Below are 11,810 nucleotides of genomic sequence, written 5' to 3'. Positions count from 1 at the left end.
ACACCCACATTCATCAGCATCTAGTTGTGTCAACATCAATATCTCCCCAGGTATCTTAGCACCCACCTGCACCTCCTTCCACCTATTCATAGGACTGGGACTCTCCAGTTGGATTCAGGTCCTACAAGTTGAGATATTCTGGCAGAGTAGTGATTTTTCAATCCTGGTTTTATCTGATAATTAAAAAACAATCAACTGATTAAATGAAACTTTGGAACGGTGCCTAGACATGAATTTTTTTTAAAGATACCAGATGATGTCAATTGCAATCAAGGTAGAAAAGCCCTTGTGTTTAGAGTCTACTGTTGGCCAACTTGTTTGATTTTAAAAACCACTTGATGCACTTTAGAAATACAGATCCCCAGGTCCTTCCCTTAGCTATTTCTATTTCACTGCAAGGAGCATCCTAAGTGATTCTTATGCTTAGGTCAGTTGGGGAAACCCTCCTCACTGATGGGGTTTGGATCCCAGAAACTCAAATAATATTGTCTACTTCCCTACTAGACTTCATAAAGCTGGGACTTCATGCTTGACATTTGACTGTCATTCAGCAAATATGTGTTAAACGAATGACTGACTGGCCACTTCAAAAATGAAGGAAATGATTAGGTTTTTCTAAGTCATGGAAGATTAATTTCTAATAACAGGTGTAGTTCAGACCCTAAGGAGAAGAAATGCACTTGACATCTAGGATCCATCTACTACTATGTTCTAGCCACTACAGTAGTTGTTTTGCATATGTAATCTCATTTAATAATAGGTCTAAAAACAAATTTTACAGGTAAGATACGCTGAGATTCATAAAGTCTTCAGAGTTACTGGATTTGCATCTTGGCTCTGCCACATTATTTGCCATGTAAACTTGAACAAGTGATTTATTCTTTGTGCTTCAGCTTCCACATCTATAGACTATGTTTAATGACCTGGTCCTTGCACTGTTATTGTAAGAACTAGTGTCAAGTACCTAGAACATGGTCTGACACTTTGCAGAAGCTAATAAAATGGTAGCTATTTTTATTATTAGAAAACGTTCCTGATATCACACACATAGCTAGTAAGTAGTAGAGTCAGGATTTGAATCCAGGACTTCATGTTTCCAAACCTGTAATCTGTGGAGATCACTCTGCACTCTGGAGAAGGTGCTTTCAGAGGTGGACCAGGGACAAAGCAGGCATAGTTGAGCAAACAGAAGGGACCGGCAACTACACAGGGTTTAGATTCTCTGCAGAAAATTTTTAGCCATGAACTCGTTCCTTTGCCCCCCTCTACAGCCCAGAAGGCAATGACTGATAGGAGGGATAGCACATCCATCTGAATCATCCCAGATTCCAATACTTTTCATTTTAAAATACGTCTGTGTCTTTTGATCATCCATACCCAGAGAAGCTCTACTTCTGGTGGAAGATAGGCAGTCGATGAGCTCAGATGTGTGAGACAATAGGGATCCAGTCAGTGTCTTTTCTAAGAGTCACCCTCTGATTTATAGAGTGTTCCACTAGTCTTGAGAAGCAATACAACAAAGTTCTCAAGGGACTGTACCCTGGCACATCAGACCTTCATGACATGTTGGGAGAGTCACTCAACGTTTTTCTGCCTCAATTTCCTTATCTAAGGTATGTCCAGGTTTTTGTATAATCACCAACAATTTTAGCCTCCTCCCATGCCCCAACTCCTATAAAACATGAACTGTGCAGTCATTGTCACTGTTCAATAGCTCAAGATATAATTTGGTAAATATGTAAACCTGAAATCAAGTGTAAAAAAATGAGGGGAGATAAAGCAATCACAAAGGCCAAGAATGTTGCTCCACTGAAGAAGTATGCCCTGTCCTTGGGCGCTCTCTCCCTGTTCTCTCTCTCTCTCTCTCTCTCTCTCTCACACACACACACACACACACACACACACACAGAGTGAGAAGGAAAAAAGGAAACTCACAGTCAAAAGGAAAAAGTTTCAACTGATTTCAAGTGGAAGGAAAGAATGAGACAAACTAGCAAGAATTATTAAGCTAGACGTATTTAGCTCATTCATCTTAAAGTGTTAGAAGCATCATTGTGTTTAATCTTTATAGCAACTTTGTGAAGTAGAATTTAAAGTTCTCCTTTTAAAGATAAGGACAGTAGCATGCAGAAAGGTTAGGCAACTTGCTCAAGCTCATCCAACTAATAAGGGCATAGCAAGGCTTTGAAACAACTGGGCCAGACATTAAGCCTGGGTGCTTTTATTTCTATATACCTCAAGCAAGAGAAGCCAGGTTTAATTTTTTATCCATCCCTTCAAGGACCAGAAATAAAAAGAGTGAGGGTGAGGGGCATGCTCTGTTCTTAAAGAGATGGTAGAAAGGAAAGGGAATTGAGCATCCCAGGTTTGGGTCTGATTCTGTCACTAAAGAGGCTGTGAAGCCTGGAGCGAGTTCCTTCCCCCACCACAGCAGTTCATTCCCTCTTTATTGGATGAGGGGCTGAGTAGAGTTTCTCTGGTGCTTTGATTTTATGTCCTCCCTCCACCTCTGCACCCACATTTGCAAACTTAACTTTTCCTCCCTGCTGGGCCAAAGTGTTCAGGAGGCTCCTAACACGTGGGATCTGGTGTTTCTCCTTTTCCTGCCCTTTCTCAGATGAAGAGCTTGTGTGTTATAGAGACTTTTTTAAAATTATCATGGCCTGAATTGAGCAGCTGACACTCTGGGGGTCTCCCTAGCTTCTCAAGGTGATCAGAGAAAGGGAGGGGGGTAAACCTGTTAATACTGCATGTTTCTAAATGTTACCATGCTTTAAATATGCAATCCCCACAGGAAAAGGCCTGGATTTCAAATTCTGCATGACCTTCTTTGCAGGGTCTGGGCTTTAGGGAAGTGTGAGGGAGAGAGTAATCTATGCTGGGAAAAGCCTGACCACTGATTAGACTTAGGGCCATCAATCTTCCTTGCTCTGGAAATGACTGATGAACCTGAGGCACTGCTCAGAGTCAATGGAAGTTCCAGGGACAAATGAGAGCCAGTTTTCGATGTCAGAAGAGCAGCAGCTCCTGTGTCCTAGGTGGGGCTTTTGTGCAAGGCTGAGAAATCTGGGGTGCTGTTCTTACTGTCGGAAGCCACCCAGTTTCCCCTTGTCTTTATGTGGGAGTTTGTGGGGACTGATTCAATAGCTAACCCAACCCCAGTGGCAGAGAAACAAAGTTTCTTCTGAGGGAAGATTAACGATTAACACAAGTCACTGTGGAAGCTTCAAATACACAGAGAGAAGAATTTCAGAGACCAAGAGAAAGTTCCAGAGTCTGGAGCCCAAGCAGGCTTGGGTGGGGTGAAGGAAGCACATGTTGAGGCACGCAGGACTGTCCAGTAAGGAGCTGATAACCAGGGAGAAGGAAACTCCTTTGCATCCAGGGCTAAGGTCCAGGGAGGACATGAGAACACACCAGCTTCAGAGGTGGCTTCAGATCATCCAGGGCCTGAGACAAGCTGGGTGACACCAGAGGACAGACAACTAGGCAGCAGGTTCCTGCAGGGCTGAGAATCCTACCAGACATAGCAACAGGTTCCAGCAGCCCCTGCTGTCAGGGCTCCTGGGTGGGGACTTGGTGAAGAAGGGGACCTGGGCACAAACCTAGAGGAGAGCTAAGTGAGGCAAGAGTCTTGGAGCTCAGGTGTCCTGGTGGGGCTGGCACCAGCCCGGAGCAAGGTGGGGCATTAAACTGTTTGACAGTGAGGCAGGTGGGTGGGGAGGGCAGCAGGTACACTCTGTACTGGAGCTTCTAGGCAGGTTTCAAAGTAGACTCTCAGCCTGTCTTTACAAATAACGCCATTCAGTCATTCATTCATTCAGTCAGCCAGCCAGCCAGGCAGTCGATCTACAAATGCCAGTCACCAAGCAGCTTCTGCACGCCAGGCACTGTGTGAGGATGGAGATGGATAGGGACCAATGGCTGCATGGACACAGTGGGAGGCTGACCTTGGCCTCAGGTTCACTGGCTGTGGAGCCAGCAGGTGCTCCACAAACATTTAGGTGTGTGTTTGGGTAAAGGAGGGGTTAGATGAGGAGGAGGAACCATCTGCACACCTGAGTTTTAAGGATGATTTGGATTTTCCAAAGGCCACACCTAGTAACAGTTTGTGTTTTGAGTGCAGCTCTGAATCAGAGACCTCAGTTTTACGGGAATTGCCTATGGAAAGACTGAGGGAACCCCGGTTCTTGTGTCCCCAGGAAAGAGAAGTTCCTTGGCAGGGCAGAATCTGACCATCGTGGAGTGAAGGCAAGCATGTGCAGGTGCTCAGGGGCTTATCACCTACTGCCTCCCCCAGTGCCTTCACCGCAGCTGTGTCACAATGTCACTCTGAGAGCTCCCCTAGAGCGAAAGCAACTCAGGATCGAAGCAGACATTTTAGTTTTGGCTTTAGTTTTGGCTTTTCCCTTCCTCTCTCCGACCCTGGTGCCCTGAGTAATGATAAACTGAACCTTATTTCCACCTATTCTAATTCATGCCCTTCTTACTTTAGCAGAGCTAGAAACATCCACTGTTTAGAGCCACTCAAATATTAAGCATCTTTATTTCTACTTAAAGGGATTTATCTTAGCACTGATTAAGGCTTACCCACAAGGCAAGGCTCTTTCTGTGTCCTCACACTGCCACTTCTAAAACTTTCCAGAACTACAAGTGACCCAGCTCTCAGTCAGGAAGGGCTCCCCTTTCCACCTCTAATCAATTTTCTGCCTGGGCTTAATTTCCTCCATAGACATTAGGGAGTCACAAGGAATTAAAACAAAGGAGAACACAGGATTTCTGTGTAAAATTCTTTTCTTCCTAGGGTTTGTTTTTTTGACCTTGGTGAGTTATTACACCTCTGGTGGCCTCAGATTCCCCAATCATCCCTTGAGGAGTGTGAACTAAAGGCTCTCTGAGATCCATAATCTCAGTGGCTCTCAACTGTGCTCTGTCTCTGACCCTGGGGAGTTCATGGTCTGTAGAGGAAAGGTGGGCTTCCTCATCAGAGAGCTCCTAGAATGACAGGCATGATGGGCATATGTTAGGCTCCCCACTGAGATTTGTTGAATAAATGAGGAAACAAACACTGTGGTGGGGACACCGTTGCTTTAAGCAGGAACAGCTCTGACCCTCAGAAAGCCCCCAGGAGATACGGACCCAGAAGGAGGAGGAAAACCTTGCAGCCAGCAGGATCTCTAGGTATTGGGGCTGGAGCTGGAAGTGGGCAAAAGTGGAGAAGGATTCAGCATTGAGGACCCCATGGATGGGCTGCGGGGAGGCAGGTAGAAAAGGCTTTTGGGTTTTCAGGTGGGGGGCAGTCTAGCCTGATTAGAAAGGAGGAAAAGGCCAGGGCCAGATGTCTGGGTGGAGTGAAGGGAAAAAGTGATCCCAGAAGAGGGATTAGCCCCTGAAAGTCCCTGAAGTAGGAGAAGGGTAAAGGTGTGGTTGGTGAAGGAAAGCAGGTTTTCCCAGATTAGCAACCAGTCAGGGGGAGGAAGGTGAGAGTGGGAGAGTCATAAGTAAATTATTCTGAATGTGTGTAGTTTAATGGAATTGGGAAAAAGACGGGGGAAATGGATGGAAGGGTCTTGGACTCTGAGACAAGGGGTCTATAATCAGTCCATTTCATTATTTCTAGCTTCCACCTTCACCAAGGCAGACAAGGAGTGCCCGCCTCAGCTCCTCTGCTCCCCCTCCCTTTCCCACCTATTCATGTGTGCAAGAGTGCCCTGTCCCACAGAACACGGGGAACAACCATCTCAATGACAAGGACAGCAGGTGGCAAGGCCTCAACAGGACTCAGATCTCCCCCCAGGGTTAACTCATGAAACCCTCCATGAAGCCTGCTGCTCACCCCCCGTCAAGGCAAGCCCTGCACCTGGGTCTGAGGATGAGGGTGGCAGTGAAAATTAGGCCAGTGACATCATTTTCAGCCAGCCAGTGCCAAAAAATATCAGGTGGTGTTCATCAAAAAAGCTGAGCCAACCAGTGATGAGGATGGTAGTGTGAGTCATGTGTGACAGGTGAGGAATGAAAACAGAGTGCCCGAGAGCTTCTATTTCCTTGAGGCAGGGCTCATTCATCTTATAAAAGCCAGCTGGCCATTGCCTTCACACCAAACCCAAGGGACCACACAGCCCATTCTGCTCCGTATACCAGGTAAGTCTCTGATTGCAACAAACTGGCAATTCTAGTGTACTTTTTCATTATTAGAAATTAGCTAAAGGCAAATATGTGTAAGAAGGTTAATCAATCCAGGGTTTCAATGGAAGATAGAGAATAGTGGAATATCTTTATTTTAAGTTAAATTACAGTCTGGATTTGAAAGGACCTTAGAGATGGTTAGGGCTCCCACCTCAGTAGATAGTCATTGAACTGGGAGTCCTGGAGAAGACTGTTCAAATGCCCATGGGAAGTTCATAGCAGAACTAGGACTCAGGCCCAGAGCACTCTCAGTAACACTGCAATTTCCCCCTGACAAGATATTTATAGAAATTTTAATTTATTAGATGGATCTCTACTGAGCATTTATTCCATTTAAGGCAGTATGCTAGGCACTTTGGACAAATCAATGTCTAATGTACTTACTTAACAAACATAAAACCTAGCAGGAAGGTAATACATATATATAAATAAATGAAATGCAAAGTAGATAGTAATTGGCATGACGGAGATGGGCAGAGAAGGGCTGTGCACTTTTGGGAAACCTTGCTCAAGGAGACCCTCCTAGGGGTGTCAAGTGATGTGAGCTATGATGGAGGGGTATTTGGACAAGCAGAGATGGGAAGAAAAGCATTTGGAAGGGACTGTGTAAGCACAGACCAGAAGCAAAACCATAGAGGCTTAGATGAATATGAAGCCATCCTATAAGTCACAGGCTTTCTACACGGTACTAGGAGAGGATAGACTGATCTGATGCCATGGTACTAGGAGAGGAAAGTGGTCTGATGCCACTTTCCAAAAGACCTAATATGCGGACCTCATGTCCCTCAGAAGCCAGCTTTCGTAGGGCATTTTTCCAGAACAGATATAAGGTGCCTTGGGTAGGAAGGGAGCCAAGAAGAGAACTCCAATAAAATGGAGCAGAAGAAATTGCCTTTTAGCTCCTCCTCTTAAAAGGGCCTGAAAATTATCCAAGCTTATTTCATTTTTAAATGTAATGGGGGAGCTAGGGGAGATGAAAGGCTTTCACTTCTAAAGGGTCCTGAAATAAAATCTGTTTGGCATTGAATTTGTATCCATCTTTCTTTAATTGAATCACTGTGTCAGCTTTCTGTCTCTAGAAAAAAAACACATTTGAAGCATGAATTCTCAGCAGCAGAAACAGCCTTGCACCCCACCGCCTCAGCCTCAGCAGCAGCAGGTGAAACAACCTTGCCAGCCTCCACCCCAGGAAACATGCATCCCCAAAACCAAGGAGCCCTGCCACCCAAAGGTGCCTGAGCCCTGCCACCCCAAAGTGCCTGAGCCCTGCCACCCCAAAGTGCCTGAGCCCTGCCAGCCCAAGATTCCAGAGCCCTGCCAGCCCAAGGTGCCTGAGCCCTGCCCTTCAACGGTCACTCCAGCACCAGCCCAGCAGAAGACCAAGCAGAAGTAATGTGGTCCACAGCCATGCCCTTGAGGAGCTGGCCACTGGATACTGAACACCCTACTCCATTCTGCTTATGAATCTCATTTGCCTATTGACCCTGCAGTTAGCATGCTGTCACCCTGAATCATAATCGCTCCTTTGCACCTCTAAAAAGATGTCCCTTACCCTCATTCTGGAGGGCTCCTGAGCCTCTGCGTAAGGCTGAACGTCTCACTGACTGAGCTAGTCTTCTTGTTGCTCGGGTGCATTTGAGGATGGATTTGGGGAGGGATCAAGTGAACCATCCCTGGTCTTCCCTCAATAAATAACTTTTAACTCCACATCTGGCTGTGCGTCACTGGTTGATTCAACCTCTGTTGCTTTCTCAGCGTGAAGCAGGAACTAACACTGTGAAGGCTGGTTGTGAGGTCTGTAGTCAGAAGGTGTCCGATCCTGACACTGAGAATGTGTGTGAATGTGTATGGCTGCTGTACACACAGGACACTCCTGGGCTGGCAGTGGGAGTGTGTTCAGGGCCACCAACCCAATCTGTTACTTTGGGTAGGCAGAGCTAGAGCAAGGCTTTTTTCTTTTACCTTAATGTTTATATCTTAATGACTTGAAGTGAGTCACACGTGAGTGTAGATGGTGCCCGCTTCAAGCCATCATCATCTTTGTTTAGTTGATTCCTTTTTAAAAATTATTCAAGAAACAGTGCTTGTGCATAGTCCAGCCTAGTGATCTGTTCTGCACTCATCTTCCTTTTCTGATGCCCCCAACACATGGAGCCAAGCACTTGAACACTCACACCATACCCACAAACACATATTCACTCCCACACTCCCACACAAGGATATACTCGCATGCACAGACATTCAAACACACACACACATACGTAGATCTCCAAAATCCCAACACTCACACACACACACTCCTTCACACACATGGATCTCCCAAACCACCCAACACTGACATACACACACACATGCACTTTCTCCCTCTCTCTCTCTCTGTCTCTGTCTCTCTCTCCCTCTCTCTAACTTAATCACCTTAGTCCTATGTTTTTTCATCGAGTACCTGCTGTGAAGATACCTGATGCTGCAGCAGGAAGAAGGAGAGTTGAATCCACACCACCTGCCCTAGAAGAACCCTAAGAGAGGTGATCTTCAGTCTCCTTCCCATACAAACATAAGCTCTCAAAAAAGTATACACATGCTCCTCTCTCCACACACACATGCATGAGCACACACACACTGTACTTCTGTAAGTAAGACATAAAAGTTGAATATTTTATCCAATAACTGCAGAATAGACACATTTGTCTCATCAGCACATAAAATATTACAGACCACATGTTATACCACAAACAAATCTCAACAAATTTTAAAAATCAAAACCATATCAAGGATATTTTCTTACAACCATAAAATAAAACTAGAAATCAATAAATAATAAGAAAAACTTTAGAATCTTTGCAAATATATGGAAATTAAACAATATGCTCCCGAATGATCAATGGGTCAATGAAGAAATGAAAAAAAATTAAAATTTAAAAATTAAAAATTTTTTGAAACAAAAATAGAAATACAAGATACCAAAACATGTAAAACATAGCAAAAGCAATAGTAAGAGGAAAGGGGTTTTTTTTTTTAGCAATAAATGCCTACTTCAAAAAAAAAAAAAAAGCTTTAAATGAAGAACTTAATTGCATCCCAAAGAACTAGTAAGCAAGAACAAACCAAACCCAAAAAAATATATAGAGCAGAAATAAATAACATAAAAACTAAAAAGCTTTACAAAAGATTATGAAACAAAAAGTGGATTTTTTTGAGAGAAGACTCAAATAAATAAAATCACAATTGATAAAAGAGACATTACAACTGATATCACAGAAATGCAAAACATCATAAGAGACTATTATAAATAGCAATACACAAACAAATGGAAAACCTAGAGGAAATGAATAAATTCCTGGGCACATACAACATACCAAGATTGAACCAAGATCAAACAGAAACCTTGAATAGACCAATAATGAGTAATAAGATTGAAGTAGCTCTAAAAAGTTTCCCAACTAAGAAAAGCCCCGTGCTAAATGGAATTACTGATGAATTCTACCAAATACTTAAAGAAGAACTAATACTAATTCTTCTCAAACTATTTCAGAAAATTGAAGAGAGAATTCTTCTAAAATCATTCTGTAAGGCTAGCATTATACTAATATGAAAATAAGACTAGAACATGAAAAAAACCAGAAAACTGCAGGCCAAAATCCCTAATGAACATAGATGCAAAAGTCCTTAAAAATGCTAGCAAACCAAATTCAACAGCACACTAAAAAGATCATCTACTATGATCAAGTGAGATTCATTCCAGGGATGCAAGGATGGTTCAACATATGCAAAGTAATAAATGTAATACATCACATTAACAGAAAGAAAGACAAAAAACTTATGATCATTTCAATAGACACAGAAAAAAACATTTCACAAAATTCAGCATATTTTAATAGTGAAAATTCTCAACAAATTAGGTATAGAAGGTACATACCTCAATGCAATAAAGTCTATATGTGACAAACCCACAGCTAACATCATACAGAATGGGGAAAAGCTGAAAGCTTTTTCTCTAAGATCTGGAACAAGACAAGGATGCCCACCCTCACCACTTCTATTCAACGTAATACTGGAAGTCCTAGCTAGAGCACTGAGGTAAGAGAAAGAAATAAAAGCCATCCAAAATGGAAAGAAGTAAGTCAGGTTATCCCTGCTTGCGGATGACATGATCATATATAGTGAAAAACCTAAAGATTCCACCAAAACACTCTATGAACTGATAAATGAACAGTAAAGTCACAGGATACAAAATAAACATGCAAAAATCAGTAGCATTTCTATACATCAATACTGAGCTGCCTGGAAAAGAAATCAAGAAAGCAATCCCATTTAAAATAGCCATAACAATGCCTAGGAATAAATTTAACAAAGAAAATGAAAGGTCTATAAAATGAAAATTGTATTGCTCTGATGAAAGAAATGAGAGGAGGATACAGTAAAATGGAAAGATATCTTATGTTCATGGACTAGAAGAATTAATATTGTTAAAATGACCATACCACCCAGAGCAATCGATAGATTCAATACAATCCTTCTCGAAAGTCCATGATATTTTCAAAGAAATAGAAAAAACATCCTTAAATTCACATGGAATCACAGAAGACCCAAAATTGTCAAAGCAATATTGAACAAAAAGAACAAACCTTGCAGCATCACACTACCTTACTTCAAAATATGCTACAAAGCTATAGTAACAAAAAAAGGCATGGTATTGGCAGAAAAAAACAAACACTAAAACCAATGTAACAGATAAAGCACTCATAAATAAATCCACGTATTCACATCCAACTGGCTCTCAAAAATGGCCCCAAGAACATAAACTGGGGAAAAGACAATCTCTTCAATAAATTATCTGGGAAAACGTGGCATCCATACGCAGAGGAATGAAAATAGATTCCTGTCTTTCACCACATACAAAAATCAACTCAAGATGGATTAAAAACTTAAATATAATATGAAACTACAAGAAGAAAGCATTGGGGAAATGCTGCAGGACATTGGTGTGGACAAAGATTTTTGGACAAGAACTCAAAAGCATAGGCAACAAAAGCAAAAATAGACAAATGGAATTACAGCAAGCTAAAAAGCTTTTGAGCAGCAAAGAAAGCAATTAACAAAATGAAGAGTCAGCCTACAGAATGGGAGGAAATATTCGCAGACTATCCATCCAACAAGAGATTAATAACCAGAATACATAAGAAGCTCAAACTATTTGATAGCAAAAAAAATTGATTTGAGCAAAAGACATGAGCAGACATTTCACAAAGGAAGACATACAAATGGCCCAAAAAATATATTTTAAAATGCTCAGTATCACTAATCATTAGGAAAATGCAAATCAAAACCACAATGAGATATTATTTCAAACCAGTTAGAATGGCTATTATCAAAAAGACAAAAAAAATGCTTCTGACGATGAAAATAAAGATGAGCACTTGTACACTGTTAGTGGAATGTAAATTAGTACAGCCACTACGGAAAACAGTATGGCAGGTCCTCAAAACACTAAAAATAAAACCACCAGACCCACTTCTTGGTATATATCCAAAAGAAAGGAAATCAGTATATTGAAGAGGTCTGTGCACTCCCTTGTTTACAGCAACACTACCCACAATAGCCAAGATATGGAATCAACCTGTGTC

General features: G+C 42.3%; 1 protein-coding gene across 3 annotated transcripts; it reads left to right on the top strand.

Moving 5' to 3' along the window:
• Nucleotides 1-6,034: 6,034 nt before the first annotated feature.
• On the top strand, nt 6,035-7,893 carry LOC101125991 (cornifin-A). Of its 3 annotated transcripts, none has more exons than XM_055359542.1 (2): nt 6,035-6,141; nt 7,252-7,893. In XM_055359542.1, exon 2 carries the CDS (start codon nt 7,286-7,288, stop codon nt 7,577-7,579), a length of 294 nt encoding a protein of 97 aa, XP_055215517.1. In that variant the 5' UTR covers nt 6,035-6,141; nt 7,252-7,285; the 3' UTR covers nt 7,580-7,893. The 3 variants fall into 3 exon arrangements, with proteins under 3 accessions (XP_055215517.1, XP_055215524.1, XP_018893246.1); XM_055359549.1 differs by having other exon boundaries at nt 6,055-6,141; nt 7,266-7,893; XM_019037701.2 differs by having other exon boundaries at nt 6,061-6,141; nt 7,285-7,893.
• Nucleotides 7,894-11,810: the final 3,917 nt, after the last annotated feature.

This window comes from Gorilla gorilla, chromosome 1, assembly GCF_029281585.2.
Source record: "Gorilla gorilla gorilla isolate KB3781 chromosome 1, NHGRI_mGorGor1-v2.1_pri, whole genome shotgun sequence".
Lineage (NCBI taxonomy): Eukaryota > Metazoa > Chordata > Mammalia > Primates > Hominidae > Gorilla > Gorilla gorilla.
This window is presented reverse-complemented; position numbering and strand designations above follow the sequence as displayed.